Below are 18296 nucleotides of genomic sequence, written 5' to 3' on the forward strand. Positions count from 1 at the left end.
TTGAATTTCAATGTCCAAAAGGAAATAAAGGAAAGGTGATAACTTCAAATGTTTAGTCCGACAGTCAAAAATCCAAACGGTATTCAATTTATCATCACATAAGGACAAAGAAAAGCAGCAAATCCTCAAAACTGAATAGCTGAATCAACTGAATGCCCCAAATTTGAAAGGTTTGTTTTGTCAAAATAGTCTGTTATTAATTTGTGCAACCAGCAGGGACTTAAAAATTTAACCAAGAGATATTTAGGGGCGGATATTTTATGAGATGATTTCACTCATTCTTCCTCAGAATTCCATCATAGCCCTCTAGAGACTTGTACCATCGGAACAATGTTTGGCCCTTTTTTTACACTGCACACCTGGGCATTAGGGGTGTTAAAATTAATCGTTTCTACGATGCATCGCGATGCGGAAGTGGACGATGCTGCATCGATGCAGTGACGGACAATAATCGATTATAGATTACTGCCGTAACTTGTTGATTTTCTGACCGTGGCACAATAAAGTTTTAGAGTTCAAAATTACTACCTGGTAGAAGTAGCGCCTGTCAAGGACATAGCGGAACCAGCTCTGCCAAGAATTGATGCTGTAACCAAGCTTTTATTGTTACAGCCTGTACTGTATCATTTATACAAAATAATGACACGGAGACCGTCGTATGAACCAGCGTGATCCAAGAAGGAACATCAACAACTTTATTTATCACCGTCAAACACTACAGCGCATCCACTCCCTTCTTCCGTTCTGCCCTTCACAATAAAACCTCAACTTAAAATCACTCAGCATTTTGCTGAGGCGACCCAAAAAAAGATTCCAATTAAAATGTAACGTTACATAAATAAATTAGCTTACACTACGTTGCTGTTTGCTAAGTGTCCTTTTTTAGGTTAGAATAATAAAATTAAAAAGGGAGTTCATATATATCTGACTGCTTTTGATTCATGAAAACGTAGCCATGATGGAAGATGCTTCGCATTGTGATGCATCCTGATGCATCGTGAAATCGAATATAATCGTATCGTTGACAGGAAAATCATAATCGAATCAAATCATGAGACCAGTGAAGATTCACACCCCTATTCAATGCTACCTGTACTTTTGTGTTCCAGATTCATTGTGATGTTAGTCACAATCAGGAAGTGCTCTTGTCCTGTGATATTTTGTAGAATACAGGTTACGGCAGTACTGTAATTTATTGCACCTTTCCAAAACCTAAGGATTTATGTTTTGTTTTGATGACCATTTTCACACTAATAATGTAGATGGTAAGCTTAGCCTCTATTTATTTTGATTTATAGTTTAATTTAATGTTAAGACATTTATTTTAACATTTAAATATTTTCTTTTATGAATAAGTGCACTATATAAACTAACAGTTTGATGCCATTTTAGTATTTACTGTTGTAAATACTCCTGTTGTCTGCTGTGTTCAGACTTAAGTGTTGTTGTGGGTTTTTTTCCACATTCAAGAAGTGTCCTTTCTTGGATAAAATAAAAGTAGAAAGGGAGTGCTTAGAGTCTGACTGCTTGTATTAACAGACGAAAATGTAGCCATGTTCAGTTAAATAGAAAATTGAGAGGGCAAGGCATTGTTATGCATCGCGATGCATCGCGATGTTGCACATATTGCACATATGCCCTACTGGGCAAATGCCCTACTGGGCAAATGTGTAGATTTGCAACATGATGAACATTCCTACCATCGCTTTCATGCTATTCTTTTAATTGACATTTGGTAAATCTCCTAAACGGACCTTGACAGTAGACCCACTAACAATATATATATTTTTTTTTTAAATCTGCCCCCAATGCAAAAGGACGGCAGACATCAGTTCTGGTGTTCAAACACCCACCGAACCTGGCTGACGATAAATGGAAGGTCCTCACACTCAACATTGTTTTCTCTCAGAATACGGAACACACACAGGCAGTGCACACACAGCTCGCCCACAATGCACATATGCCCACTGTCGCACACCCTGAACCCTCTTACAGGCCGTCACTGAGGGTCATATGAAGCGGTGCCATCTCTCCTGCTCGCGGCACAATAACCCAGTCAGCAGATTGACAGCGATAGCATCGCTGGACCTGGACGACAAACATTAGCCGCTCTCTCCGTCTCATGCATTGACGCAGGGGCATTTCGTATGACTCTCACTGGGGTACACTGTGAAAACCTGTGTTTTTTAATGCACAAATACAGTCAGAGTGTTAAGTCAATTCCTGTGGTCAGAGCACATGATTTACTGTTAAATGATGACAGAAATGTTTTCTATGAATCACTCCACTCTTCTCCTTCTGCAGTCCCGTTGGACACAAACCTTCCATTTGATGTGTTTGATTTGGGCAAAAGGTGGTGCAGGTTCCATATCACGGCATACGGGGCGTTTCTTCAACAAATAGCAGCAGGCGAAATAGCATTACAAGATAGGTGTCAAAAACCAGGCAAGAGTGAAATTCAAAGCGACTTACAGCTCCTGCAGAGGTGGGAGCGGATGATTTCTGCCGCTCAGATGTCAAGCTGCTTTGGGAACATTTGTGCTTTGTGAACGTTTGTGCCGAGCCACGGCTCACAACACAAGCACAAACATACGCCCGGCACGTGCCGTCAGATAATCTGCATGCCAAATCGCTCTCTGACTGCTCTTTAACTTGCAGGATTATCCGCAACTGGGAAATAATCTAATTGAATCTTAGTTTGCTCCGCAGAGACGAGCAAGATGACAAGTACAACGACATATATTCATACGTTTGCATTTCACAAAGGGCAGAGTAAGTCAATTTCTATTCCTCGCGTTTTTTTCTACAACCTCTCCCAAAAAACTACAGGAGTTCAGCAGCTCATTGTTGCAACGGCATCACTGCAGATGGCTGAGCATGTTGAGCACGGTCACACAGAGAGCGTCGGCCTCCCTCTGTGCTGCTGATGGACCATCGGGCCTCCTCATGATCATTCACTGAAGCAGGGATTGCGCCAAGACTTTCTGATTGAACTATAATCACCGGCTAGCTGGGAGGTCCTGATTTTGATTCAGTGCTTGAACCCTCTCCTCCACTTATCAGATTTTCTTGTCATTGCAGGGACACGCATCACATGGCTGAACATCAAATTAAAACTTTTGCAATTACCCAAACACTTCAAGCTGGGCGAAATATGAGACACAGGAATTCCAGGAAATGTTAAATGCGTGTGTGTGTGTGTGTGTGTGTGTGTGTGTGTGTGTGAGTGTGTGTGTGTGTGTGTGTGTGTGTGTGTGTAACTCTGCCTGTGCAAATGTTGTTTTGCATATTGTTTTGCTGATGCAGGCAGATACAGGCACTGCATCTTCACTCAACTCACAGAGCCTTGAGCTAGAAAGGGGCAAAACCCAAAACAGCAAAAATCAAAGAGTAAGCAGAATCCTGAAATAAATATGGGCACAAACACACACACACACACACACACACACACACACACACAGCTGAAATATATCCCCCTTAAAACTAATTTTCCACTTTAGCAGCTCCTTGCAAGAATCATATTTGATTTACTCATACACACAGTGTCAAACGTCACATTGGGATGACCCATGAGCTTTAGATCGACTCGTATGCAGACGAACACAAACCCCCCAAAAAGGCAGCTCCTGACGCTATGATGCAGCGCTCAGGTGCTGAAGCCTCCAAGTCACGTAGTCCAAATCTATAACAGGCAAAAGACTACCATTAAACAACCTTGGACTGACACAGCATCTGCCAGAGCCTGGGCCATGCGTCACGCCAAGCTCCACACGCTCCATCACAGAAAACACTTTCAAATCCTCGAAATCCCGGAGTGTTGTGCCCAGCCACATAACAAATGGTTTTGTTTTGGAGGCCTGGTGGAGCACCCTAGGATACTGTATGGACTTTCTCTTTCTGCTCCCCGTTTCTCAGCTTATAATAATGAGTGGTCATGTAAGTACAATGCTAAAAAAAGCGGGGCCGCAGATATTTTGGAGCTTGGACTTAGAGCAGAGTGGAAACTTCTCATCCCGTAAATCCCATTATTGTTGCAAGTCTTTTATCTGAGAAATATATGTCAATCATCGTTGACACTATAAAGAATGCAATCAAAAGCGTTCCCTTTCCCAGCACACAATGTTTACCACCAACTCCATTTTGACCCCAGCGATAATTGTTGTTCTTAAAAGAGGATTCTTTTCTGTTCCTGGGATTTGACTCTTTTTTTCTCCACAACAACTCGCGTGGAAGGAGCAGAGAGCAGTGATCAGTATTCATTGAGCTAAGAGATGGTCATTCTTCGAAGGAGGAGGACCAAATTGTTTGCTACTGTCTGAGAAAATAGATCAATAGGGCCCAGCCTGCAATATGGTGAAGATTGTTACAGTATACTGCATCTGTGGCAAACAACACAAGGAGTCAAAGTGGTAACACTGAAAGGAATACATCACATTCTGTATGTCAGTTAATTACTCACAGAAATAAATTGCTTATATATCTACAAAACCGTATGTTTTGTAAAACCCAATGTGAGGATTTTAGGGTGGAGCTTTGAGAAATAGATAAGTCTGTGACCAGAGGACTTGCATGTTGGCTGTTTTGACATTCCCTGCAGTCATGTCATTATCATCAACATTCCAACAATGTTTAAAAAGTGCTTTTGCAAATATTCTTTTCAATTCAAGGACTGTTTTGTCTTGTATTTTTTTCTATTCCCACTGATAATTGCTCAGATATAAACTGATGTTTTTCAGCTAAATTGGCCTCCATCTTTGTTGCCACCTGAATCAAGGCTGCTAACAAAGAGGGATTCAAAAAGGTTATTCAAAAACAATTCAAAAACAATTCATCTCACTCTTATGAACATAATAACTAAGATGATGAAGCGTGTAAGAAGGGGACCAAGGAGTGAAAATCTCCTTTCCTTAAGGAGACTGAGAAAATATGAATCAGTACGCAATGCTTTGTGTCCAGTGAGTTGAGTGAATGGGGCACGTCGCTGGGAGAGAGCTGGTTGCTGTGTCGAATCTTGGGTGAGGCAGAGATAATGATAAGAGTAAAACAGGCCTCAGGGGCACACCACTTTCCATGTGTGTCACCGAGAATTTCACACTGTTATCAAACAATGTTTGTGGGATGTCTGTAAGGAAGAGACAAATCTGCATGAATGCAAAATGTGCAAACGTTAAATTTGTATGGCAATAAATCAGGGCAGGCAGATGACATTAAAGTCTTTTCCCCTTTTTAATTGTTAGAATGTATAGCTTTCTCTGGATTCTTCTGTAGAGCTTTTAACACTGAAAATATTACATAACATATTACATAAATTATCAGTATTTCAGGAAAAGCGCAGATGTATTTTGTTAACAATGCAAACGAAAGGGGCAACGGTAAATGTGACAAGGAGACGACAAGTTGTAGTGACCCGTATGAGGATGGGCAAAGCTTTGCCCAGGAGTTTCAAGGAGTGAGGTGAAAGAAGGTGGGCTGGCAGTGGGCAGAGTGTTACAATCATACAGGTTATTTGGGGACTCCTGGGGGAGTAGATGGGAACCTCTGTGAACTCCTCATTTCTGTGGGGCTTTATGTAGCGTGACGGTTCCAAATGAAACTCCCCGATCATGTGGGAGCGCTCTGTTAATTTGTGGTTTAGGCCGCCTCCTTGGGGAGAGAGCTGCCACAGTCAGTGCAGCATCCCCTTTGCAGCTTCCAGCAAAGATTCGTGTTGCTTATTGACCGAGGGGCCGCAGTGCAATGTTTCTCCATGTACGCAGCTTTGGCTTACAACTCAAGTGCCAGGATGATCTATCATCTCTTTGCTTCTCCACTGCAGACTTGACAGGATGGATGAAGAGCAGCGTGAAATAAAAGTAATCATGGTTCTTGGAACAATGCACAGGCTTGAACTAGCTGGAATACAGTGTGCCTGCAACATGGCATGCTCGCAGAAAGCTAATCTGATTTTGTTGAAAAGTAAAACCACAAGAGGAATGTCAAGCTAACAAGATAACTGGGGTGGAGTTTTATGAGCTGCTACCTGCTGCGAATGGTTGCAGAATGGACAAAGACAACAACCTCTCAACAGATCTTCCTAATTATGAATATGTTGGAGACAAAATTTAATATGCTTAAGAATTTATCAATGACAAAAGCTGTTTCCAATTTATTTTTTTCTCTAGATGATCTGGGTTTTGGTTGCTATGGCGCTCGTTACAATCAGGCTTTTCAACAAGAAACCTGCTGGCTACAAAGGCATGTGTGAGATCACAAGGCTCTCTTAAGACTCAAGCCCTGAAGCATATAGATTCACATGAAAGGATCGCCAACACTGGCCCTCTTCCAGTGAACCCTCTTCCAACATCCTTCTTCATCTCGCTCCATTATTAAATATGCACAAACATAACGAATGTGGTCCAATTAGTGACAAACAACGGCCATCTGTAGATTTGACGTATTTCTCGTTTGACGAGTTTAGAAAAGAAGTATGGACGAAAAACAGGCACTGAAATATGGAGTTTAGTAGGTAGGGCAGTGGAGTCTATCCAAAATATCCTCAGCCCAGAGCCGCATGAGGGATCCACTGATTTCAAAGGCGAAGAAGGCCTGGGGCTGACACGTGGAGAAGCTCATTTCGCCAGGAGAGACAGAATGTCAGTAAACACACCATCTGATCTAAGTAAAGATAAGACAGGTTCTTTAATTACTGAGAAATGCTTTGTGTATTCCCATAGAGGCACGCGTCCTTGGGAACTCTTCGGATGGTGGGCGGGAAGACAGCAATCCCAGAGTGCCCACATTGGGAGTAGGCCAACTAGGAATCATGTGAAGCTGTGCAAATATACAAAGTAATTAAAAACATGCCTACAGTTTGCCTGGTGCACCTTATGAGTGCTTGCAAGATGATCATTATGACTTTGAGAGACAATAACAGGCTTGGCAGAGCAACCCTGAAATAGCTGTACTTGAAAGATTCCTGACCACTGTTGTGCAGAAGACGAACAAACATAAAATCCATAGGTCTAATAAATATATTGAGCAGCAGAACAACAAACATCATTAGCTTACCGAGCAAATAACATTAAGCTTGGGTGGTGTTTGAAAAGCTTTCCACGTAGGGGAGAAAAGGATATCTTCCCCCCACAGACACTGTTGATGAGACTAGTGTGGGCGTAACACGAAACAGAGCAAGCACATGAAAAGAAGAAGAAATGAAAGGGGGGAAAAATGTGGAAGAGAGGGGAGTCAAATGAGAAGAGATAGAAACAAAAATAAGCTGGCCCACATTGCATGAGGAGATTCCCTTTGAAGATTGTCTGGCATGGAGAGGCAATCAAGAGAGGAGATATGACCTCACTGCGAGCCATTCCACTGCACTGTGACCACATCTCAAGTGTCCCTCATCCTCCTCCTCCTCCCCCCATCTTTCTCTCTCATCTATCGCTCACTCTCTCTCTCATCTGTGCCTCATCAAGTACTGCCTCCCATACACAAGGATATTCGCCACCAGGCAAGAAATCTGAGAAGATTGATTCCTTTTCCTGTGCATTTCCAAGCAGAACCAATTCCGTGAGGACACTGGACAACCTGAAGTCATCTTAATGCTGGGAAGTACCCGTGAGAGGGTGGTTAAACCAGAATATGCCTACATTGTTACACATAGTGTCCCGGCCACTGCTTACATGACAATGGTGAGGTGTGTTTGGCAGCAGGACTGATCTCCTTGGGCGGGTCAGCAACGAGACCACACGCTGTTCACTTGAGAGTCCATCAATCACAATTTGGCTTAATTAACCAGCAGGAATGACAAGACAAGGGACCACTGTCTGGATGAATGAATGGATACAAGGAAATATGATGGATACAACACAATACAATCTGGCAGAAGATAATTTAATACTGGGAGGCCCAAAGGGAAAGTCAGACTGGAAGGACAGCAGAGAAGCAGCTGATGCAAACCAACGGAGAGAGACTGGTCCACAACATTTAGTTAACTACTGCAGAACTGTTTTCAGTTGTATTTAAACAGTATCTCAGCTGACAGAGTCTATTGGTTGCTGTAACGTTATTATCTAAGCTTTAAACAAGTTTGTCTGGGTGGCTTTGGGGTATAAGATGCAGACTCCATAATGACAACGTCCCCAATTTGAGGGTAGCCAGAGACCTCTCTCCCGTCTCCTCCCTGCCTTATCTCATTTCCAGTCACCATCATTTTGCTCCGTATCAAAGATAAAGGGAAAAGCTCCCAGAAGGATACATGAAAACCAATATGGATTGTATCCTTTAATGGCTAGAGAACATTTAATACACTACGCTTCATGCAACTCTTTAAAATTCTACTTGCACAAGGTGGACAAAAAGTCATTTAAGTCATCACAAAAAATACATACTTGTAGTCCAATTCTCAATCTGCTGAGGAAGAGCTTGTGATAAAATCAAAAGCTTTTCCAAAAAAAGAATCCAAAGTTCTCGATATACAGAAACTTTTTTTTCTGAATAAACTAGTCTATGAATTGAAATATTGACAACAGGACCCATGAACAGAGAATAACTAAACAAGATTATTAAAAACATTGTTTATATTTTTTTACTTAGTGTTATAGACATATTTCATTAAGCTCTAAACAGGTCCAAATCCAAATCCTACCAAGTTGAAGACTCCAAGGCTTTTCCTTTAAACAAAGATGTCTTTTTCTGCATTTATGGCCACAGACACACACAAATTTAAGATTACTGGGAGCAATAAAAACCACTCCCTCACTCCCCTCACACTAATGCACAAATCCAGCCCGTAAGACGCTGAAAAAGATTGTTCTTTGGCTGTCAGTGGACGGCTCTTCTTCACTATGGTTCTATCTGTCTCACCGTAAGCACATGCAGCTGTCCGTTAATCTGTCACCCAGCCACCTCTCCCTGTCATCCGTCTGTGTCAATCCCAGTGCCTTCTGAGCCCAAAATTTCATCTGTCACTCTCTTGGTACCTCTCCAATACTCCGCCTGCTTCAGTACATTGGTGCCCTTCCATGAAAAAACTCTTTTTAATGAGGACTGGTTTTATTATTCCTCTGTGTGTTTGCGCGGTGCAGCCTCTTACTCAGTCTCAGTCACTTTCCATACCAATTTATTAATCGAGTTTCAGGAGAGCCTTCGTCTCCCCAACCATTTTAGGCATCCTCCACCTGTTGTTGTGTCATTAACACCCCAGTCAACACTCCATACCTGAGAAAGGTTTTGTAGAAACGTTTTATACCAGAAAGGATGCAAAATTTGAAGAAAAAAAAAGCATTGCACTCCATTGCATTTAACTATATATGCCACAAGTAATAATGTGAACATTTGGTATGCATACCGTTTGTCTTTTTAAAAAAACAAAACAAGGATTGTAGATGATATTTTTTCTGACGACTTGCCTATTTTACTTCCGGACCACATCAGCATATCTGTGCCTTTCTCTAAGAATAAATACATTCCAATGAGGAAACAAATGAGGTACAGCAAGTGAATCAGAATACAAAAGAGTCTTTCTTCAAAACAGATAAATAACCTAATCAACTAAATTTCACATCAGAATAAAATTAATTTATATCTGAAGTTACTTTATATGGCATTTTTTTCATAGTTGTCTCCCCTTTTCAACAAGCTTACATGTCAATGTCCCAATGTGTATTCATGTTAATTTAACACTTTGATTATATGGGCGCATATAATCACACATTTGCACCCATTAACCCTCCCGTCCCAAAAACATACATCTGTATATTTCATAAAATTATTGTTACGTAAGGAAATCTCACTTGGTGTTTTGGCTTAAAAGAACCACCTGAGAATTGTCTGACTGTTGTCACTACTGCTGCTGTTTAATTGTGTTTATGCATGTCTAATGTCATGGAAAAAGTTTGTGTTTCACACATGATTTACACTAGCTCACTCGGAAGCAAACCCAGATGCTTTGGTGTAGTTATTAATATGGTCTAAGTGGGTCACAGCCCAAACTGGAGTGGTTCTGAAACTCTTCTGCCATTTCTCTGATCCCTCTGTTCTTCATTTAATCACGCCTGCCAGTGCCCGAACCCAGCAGTAAGCCCCTGACCAACAGTGCAGCGTCCCGTGACAGGATGTGCTTTTGGAGGAGCAGACTTTGAAGGGTGTGAATTCATAAGCTACAGAAATAAACCGAGCAACAGGAGAGGGAGAGGAAGACCAATGCGACCACTTTCCCCACATCCATCTGTCAGTCAGTCAGTGTGCCTACTGACTCTGTTGTCACACTGGCATCCTGGCTCTGCCTATTAGTCTAGTTAGACTGGCGTTTAGACTGGAAGGACACACGTAAGCAGGAGCCAAAGGGTCTCCTGCTTGGCTCGCACCAAGCTGATGTCGAACAGTCTACAAACCCACAGGAGCACATGGCAACATGTAGCAGCTGCCTCCTCCAATCACATCACTTCGGCCTAACTTGATTCCATCTCGACAGGATTCAATTACATTTGATTAATTTTGAGACACTGCAACTCTGCGGAGTTTGATTCGATCTCTGGCAGTGCAATTTAACTAGATGCAATCAGATTCACTTGAACTGAATGAATTTTAAACATTATCTCATCCTCCTTCCTCCCACTGTATAAATCTTGTTGTTGCTCACTCCTTCCTCCCCAATTTTTTCCCTGACTGCGATTCAGAAGATAGAATATAATGAGCGACGCCACACTCGTCCTGTGAGAGAACCCCGACTGCTCTGCGTATCCACATTTTTTTGGCTTCTGGCTGGGAGAGACTCCCTGAGGAGTCTCTCCCAGCGTGTGTGTGTGTGTGTGTGTGTGGCTTCCATTATCATGGAAGCCCATTATTATCATGGGCTTCCATGATAATAATGGGTAATTTGAGTTGAAATAGACCAAGGTTGACAGAGGGCATTCTTGAACATGTTGCTGTTTTTGCTCCATGAATCACAAATATATATATATATATATTTTATCATTATTATTATATATATATATATATTTTTTTTTTTTTTTAAATAAGCCCAATGTTCAACTAGAAGAGCTTGTTTTAGTATTGACTCACCTCTAGGAGATGCTGCTACTGCCTAAGTTGCCTAAAGAACCAAAAATGTGTCAATTAACAGACAAAACGCCTTCAAGTAAGTATGAATCTATTTGTTACAGAGGTTTCTTAATCCCTGATACTAATCCTGTTAACGGAGCTGTGACCTGATGACTGTACAAGCGTGTACACACAGAGCCTTCCAAACTACCCTTGAGCTAGGCAGTTCATTTCTTTTTAGGTACAGCACTACGGTTGACCTCGAAACCTCCCAATCAGTCAAAGTCAAAGTGAACTTTATCGTTAATCAAAACAATGCAACAGTTGTCACACAGAGGATTAAAATTGCGTTTCCCCATACTCTAAATGTGCAGTAAAATATAACACACAATATGTAGGATAGTAGTGCAAGGACAACAACAAATAGACATAACATATGCAGAATGACAATGGACATATACGTGTTATAAGATATTCACACTGTGCCAGAGTATTCAAGTTTTGAGGTAAGTTATTGGGGTGCAATAATAATAAAAAGTGCAATATAGAAAAGTGCCAAGTGCAGAAAGCAGCATGGAGATGCATTTGTATGTAAACATGTATGTTATTGTGTATAACATACATGAAGGGGCTACAGAAAATACATAGAAGAATTAGAAAACAAACTGGACATAAAAATGTTCAAAACTATGTATTGTAATTGTGTCTCTCTCTGTGCTAATTTCAAATGTCTTTGTGGTTGTCGGTTTTTGTGGTGATTTTAAGGTCCCTGTGAGTCTTGTGGTGGTAGTTTTGGTCTTAGTTATCCTTTTCTTCCTCCTTGTGGTCCTATTGTGTCTGTTAGTGGTTGTTTTGGGTCTCTTTGTTGTCGTTTTGTGCATGGTTGCGGTTATAGTGTGCTGGTCGTTCCAAGTCACCTCTGGTCATTTTGTGTGTCTTTGTGCAAGAAATGTTAGGTCACTTAAATTAGAGGCTGTGCTCTATGGCTCTGCCATTTTCATTCGCAGCGAGCTGACAACAAGCCCTGGAGCACAGATGTTTGGCAGGGCTTTTCTCGTGTATCCAGGTGTTTCGAAAATAACACTCTTATATGCACAAATTCAATGCTAAGGCTGCAACTCGGTTTGTTCGAGCGCTAAAGGGCACACATGAGAAATCAAAAACTTACAGGCAAATAAATAGCGTATACATAACACTGAGATTGCCCTTTGTACAATTCCCAGGCCTGCTGACTCCAGTCATTCCTTAAATTGATTTCTCATACGCTGCTGCCTCAAGGGGGCGATTCCATTTCGTACATACACTGGCTCTCTATACGTGTACTCTCCGTCCTACTCTATTAATCAAATAATGCAATCAATTTCACTTTACAGGACCAAGACACAGGCTATTTCTTTTGTGAACAGCTTTGCATGTCTTTAATAGGAGTTTATGATTGGTGGTGCATGGTGTTAAGAATTGTGTGCGGCATTGTTCCAGGATCAAGTTGGACTAGTGGACTGAATTTCTGAAGAAAAAAAAAAGAATCCGCACTACCCCTATAAATAAATGACAGATGATTATTTCGAATAGTTCGAGGCTAAGCGTATGTGTAAGAGTAAAGCCCCTTTCAAACTGGCCAAAAAACCTGTTTAAATCCCCGAACACCCGGCGTTTCTGCAGTGTGAAAACATTTAATCGGCATTCAGCCCCGGGTCAAATGACTGCAATAGAACCGGGTAATAATCGGCTTCACCTCCGATCAACACTGATGTGAACGTCAAGACCGGGTGAACCCGCTATTTTGCGCGATGACGGAGGCTACGAAGGCTCGACTCCTCTGTCGGTAACTGCTGTCACCTCACCAGCTGTAGTAAAGAGACCTCTCGCTTGTAGCTAGCTCGCTTAGCCTAGCTTTGGCACGTTGGTGGTAACAACTAACACAATCTAGATCATCGATGAGGTTTAGAACGGGGCACTTTATTTCAACCCTTTGGTGGACACACACGGCCTCAGCAGGCGGTCTCTCATTACACAGTGGCCATAAACTGTTGGTAACATGGATGATGTGCGGAGCCCATTCTCCTTCTGGCTGCAGCTACGTACACAAACACAGCGCCATCCTTCTTCTCTCATACACACACACTTCAAACCCCATATGGCCACCTGCTTAAAGGGCCAGGGTCGGTTCGTAACACTGCACTGAGTTTGTAAACTTTGAAAGAGTGACAAGTACAAGATATAAGGTAACGTTGACCACCGGCTCACTGGCTGCCAGGCTTTCTGTTGTCTACTACACTGTTCTTCTTCTTTGTTTAACGGCGCGCACCGCTCTCTACCGCCATCTATGGCCGCCAACTGTCACTACACGATCCTCAGACCCTGGTCTGCTCCCAGTGTGAAAGCGGCCAATTGCCGATTAAATGCGGGTCGACCCGTGTTTAAAAAACCCGGGTCTACACAGACATTTTGGTGTGAAAGTGGTATAAGTGTGTGTGCACACCTGCATTTATGCTTTCTCATGTGAGCGTGCACACAAACCAGAACTACAGGATGTAAGCAAACACATGCTTAAGCCAAGGCTTTGGGGTGCAATGAGAGACACTTAAGCGCAGGGGTATAAATCTTTTCAACTCTGAGGCTCTGACATTTCCCCCCAAGAGATACAGAAATCTTAATTACGCCACTTAACATCACATCGGTGAGTCCCGGGTGAACCCAAGCAAGCATATAATTCATTGTGCTAAGCATCGGTAAAAGCCAAATACATAAAACGTCGAGGATGCAGGGTGGTGCAGGGTAGACTGTGAGCTGGGACTTCAAAACCAAATTTTTTCCTTCAGAAGCCAGAGGGGGTAGAAGAGAGGATATCTGCAGAGTTAGTGTGGAGGGACGCAAGGCACCTCGCTGAAAAACAAAAAAAAAGCTTCTGTCATGAATTAGTGAAAGCGAATAAAACTGGTTCTGGTCCTTTTACCGATGGTTTGGTGTCTTCTCCAGGGCCCCGCGGCGATAGGAAACACTGGGAGTTAGACATGGCTACTCATACCAATACACACCCTTCGTTATTGTTCACATTACAGCATTGTCTTATAGGTCAAACTGTGTGGACTGTGCTATCACGAAAAATACGATAAGGACAGAAATTGGTTGGTGAGATGATGTTATACCGGTGCAACAAAGGGAAAGTAGCAGAGCAGCGACTGTTCCAGTTTAGGCTCACGAGCAGTGGCCTACGTCTCTTTGTTTGACATCAGTGGGATTCAATTTAATAGTGAATTAAAATACAATTTCCCGATCTTCTGAATGTATCATCCTGCTCATCCTCCTCTTTGTCTCTATCAACACTTTCTAATTGTGTGAATATGAATTGAACAGTAGTCCTTTTATAAAATTTGAGCATACTCAAACACTGCGTCTCTTGAGGGTCTTGCGTCTGTTTTCATGCCACTAACCACCAAAATAAACTCCTATGAAACCACGTGGACTCGCATTAGACGCAGTTTTGTTCCAGAAATCCGCCCATAAGATGCCTACTGGTTTATAATCAAAGTTATATGCATCAAGCATTTAAATAATAATGGGCAGTCTCAAATGGACCTGATGTTCACATGCATAGTATTTTTTACATACCCTCCAATTCTGGTTATGTGAAGCAAACTGTAATGTTAAAATATGTCCGATATTCTCCATTTCTTACTGTTGGACCCTCCTCAAGGACCCCCGACCCCCCTTTGAGACCCACTTTACCCTGAAGGAGTTCAGATGAGCAGTCTGAAAGAATGAGATGCAACATGCTTCAACTACCGGTGGCTTCAGGCTTCACTCTTGGAACCACTTTGCAGCACTTTACCCCCACCTGCCGTCGTGCGCCAGGCACCCATGGCAACCCTGCAAAAAATGCCCATCGAACTAACGAGTCCCTTTTTTTTTCTTCTTTTTTTTTAAAAACAAGAGGGGAAATATCGCCAAGTGGGGCACATTTAAGCGTCCTATCCTGGATGCAATTTGACGTTTTTGGATAGACAAGCCCATTCCTGAAATGACTTCATCCTGTATTTCAAGTATTTCTTGGAGTTACACTGAATCTGAAGCTGAAGCAGTTGATGATTTTTGCATGGTGCACGCAGGGCACCGAGGTGACACTGACAAACACACACACAGGCGCAAACGGGCAAAATGCAGCTTTGTAAAACTCTCTCAATCAATGTTTGGTTTTTTTCGTTTTTTGCAGCTGTCAGTCAGGTAACTTCCTTCTTTCCCACCCGAGACAGGAACCAATGAACAAGAGGCCGCGCCTCAGACATCAGGTGTCCCGCGCCGCGCACGTGAAACTCCATTAACTGTCACGAAATGCAGCTCGTATATCCGAACTTTCCAAAGCGGCCGCGGGCCTGATGTCATCACGCGCAGCCCTGCGCACACAGATGTAAATGGTCCGCCGCGCAATCTGCCATCTACAGTGGGTTTTTGTACAGTGCACACACGGCGAGAGCGAGTGGGCGGGGGGGGGAACAAGACAGGTGGTGGTCTGACATGATCCAGAATATGGCGCTGGAGTCAACGTCCCCTATGCATGATGCCGGTTAAAGTTGGGAGATATCATCTTGATTAAATCAGGTTGTGGCGAGGCTGCATCGGCGAATAAGACCCATGCACCAAAATAAGGCAGCACCCTTAAAGGCTGCTCCCAGACATGGATGAAGGACTAATACATGGGCAGCGATGTTAAACGATGAAGGGATGACAGCTCGTGTCTGAGGAGTGCAGTGAGTAGTGGGTCTCACCAGCTCACCCACTCTAAAAGAAGAAGAAGAAAAAAACAGGGACCCCCCCCCCATCATAATCCCCCTTTTCATTAAGAAAGCATTGTGGCCCCTGCGGGACGTGCTTCAATTACCAAACAACGTCCAGTTAAACAATCCAGCCCCCTCTCCCTCTCTCTCTCTCTCTCCCTCTCCCCCTCTCTCTCTCTCTCTCCCTCTCTCTCTCTCTCTCTCGCAGCAGCAGCAGCAGCAGTTCTCTTTCTCTCTCTCCCCCTCTCTGCCTGCCGCAGATCACGATGGCAAATTGCGCTCAACTTGTCCACAAAGTCACCGAGCCCGAGGGGGGGCTGTGGCGCACTCGTCCAACGCGCCCCCTTACCTTGGCCGCCGCAGGCGAGCATCCCGAGGAGGTGGACGAGTTTGAGCATCATTTTGCGGGCAGGTCGCGGGGCCGCCGGACGCTGCTTTCGGCTGCTGTGGGAGACGACGAGGGCGAAACACAGACACACGCACACACGGCGTTCGGCTCCGGTTCAAGCGCCGTCTGGGGCTCCGCTGGCGACTGGTCTGCCTCGGCTCCTTCCGTCCCTTCCTTCCTATGCGCGCGCTCCCGCTCGCCGCTCGTTCACCGTGCCAGCGCTGCGCTGAGGAGGAGCTTCCCCCCCCCCCCCCCCCCCCCCCCTCCAACCACACTGGAAGCTGTTGGTGGAAGACAAACAAGGAGAAATTCAATGTTAAATGACTTTATTTGGCATTTTAAAAACAAGTATCGTTAGAAGGGGCGTTTAAGTTGAAAGGAAATAGCCTCTCTTTACTCCCAAAGTCTTGAAATCCTCTAAGCAGGAAACCAGCTACGCCTGGAGTCCCTTCCAGCTTTGGGCCCCTGGAACACATCTGCCAATAAACATCCCTCCCAGGAACAGCAAGAGCCTGTTTTATCCCGGGAAATCCAGGCAAACGTGCACAGTATGGAAAACGTTGCCCCATGTGAATAACGCAGGTGCTCCCAGACCTTTCCCCTCCAACCGATCGGCTCATGCAAGAAACATGTTTCTTTGAAGTTTATGCCGAGTGTAGAGATTTAACCTGTCTCGAAGGTTACATCAGCAGCCGACCCGACAGTTTCCTATCAAGCGGGATTCCTCCAGCTCCGATCGGCAGTGACCAAAATAAGGCTCGGCGGAAAATCTTCTTGTGCATGTCTCCTAAGTTGCAAGCACAGTTCCCGCTATCTCAAATTGTGCATTCGCGTCCCTCTACCCGAGTTGTGAAGTTGCTGTTCTGACTTCACGTGCTTCGACGTCGAAACGTGGGGGGAAAATACCAAAGGATGCTGTTAACAATATGTGTTGTATTAATGTGTTCAGAGCATTTCAACAACCCCGTCAACACCTCTTTCTCATAACTGCAAAGTAGTGAAGAGACAAGATGAAATTGTGCCATTAATCAAATGTTCCAGATGTCATTTAGCTATGCATAAGTAACTCATACAACCCCACTTCAAAATCACTGGACTATCCCTTTAATGCAGTTCACAAGAGCAGTGTTTTGCCAAAATGTGAGCATCTGGGTCACCAGTGCTATTACTTGGTTAATCACAAATAAAGTTGAATTGGATTGAATTGAATAAATAAAGGCAATACTAACAGCACTCATTTTGACAGAATACTCTGCAACTGACCATCTAAAAGAATTACTCCACACAAACAACATTAATAACAGCAGTATAGTGTGCGACGAGATATATTTGGATCCGTGAAGGCAGTGATTATCATCTCTCATGGAATCGGAGTAAGAGAGCGCAGAATAGCAAACATCCCTGTTGGGAGCAAATAAAGTGGTGAAATAAAACTGACAAAACACTGATTCACTAAGCCATGGAAACATAAATAATTCAGGATATTAAAAACTATGGAGACTTCAGTTGGGAATTGTATGTTGATCTACGCAGAAAACTGGGATGAGCGACTCCGTTTCAGCCAGAAAATCAAAAAAAATCATTGATGTCGAAGGAAATGTCACGTTTGATTGTCAGATGGACTTCAATCTATACTGGCCCTCTCTTGGTTTATTTCAGAACAACAATAACTAAATTTTTGGTCTGTGACTTGACTTTGGTCTGTTGTTTTGCAGCGAGTGGAAGAACTTGTGGCCTGTGTTGAAGTCGGAAATCAGTCAGCGTTCGCTCCGTCATCACCTCTGTCAGCCAAGGAAGCCTCGCTGCCATGGCAACCAAGTTAAATGGCTGCATTGAGGAGTGAGCCCTCGCACTGGAGATGCATGCACAGATAACTCATTGTTGAGGTCTTTGTAAAGCATAAACAAGTCAACATGCCCCCCCCCAACACATTCACGAAGAGCAGCAAATACTATATTTCAAAGGGCTATATTTACAACTGACCTACAATTACAACGCCCCCCGTCAGATCAAGAGCTGCAATTTTTCAAAATAAAGACACTGACGCAAATGTTATGTTCGACGTGAGCCGAGGGCAAACCATTCCCGCGACTTCACTGCATGGGGCACGA

The 18296-nt window shown here is 43.3% G+C and overlaps 1 protein-coding gene across 4 annotated transcripts in view; it reads right to left on the bottom strand.

The window, feature by feature from the left end:
• LOC118312164 (neural cell adhesion molecule 2-like) overlaps positions 1–16410 on the bottom strand; it is a 223051-nt gene extending 206641 nt beyond the window's left edge. For all 4 annotated transcript variants that reach the window (XM_047335336.1, XM_035636543.2, XM_047335338.1 and 1 more), the window contains exon 1: positions 16147–16410. In XM_047335336.1, the coding sequence (XP_047191292.1) occupies positions 16147–16198 (52 nt within the window). In that variant the 5' untranslated portion in view covers positions 16199–16410. The remainder of the gene's footprint in view (positions 1–16146) is intronic.
• Between the last annotated feature and the right edge of the window lie 1886 nt (positions 16411–18296).

The sequence above is a fragment of the Scophthalmus maximus genome, chromosome 1, assembly GCF_022379125.1.
Source record: "Scophthalmus maximus strain ysfricsl-2021 chromosome 1, ASM2237912v1, whole genome shotgun sequence".
Taxonomy (NCBI): domain Eukaryota; kingdom Metazoa; phylum Chordata; class Actinopteri; order Pleuronectiformes; family Scophthalmidae; genus Scophthalmus; species Scophthalmus maximus.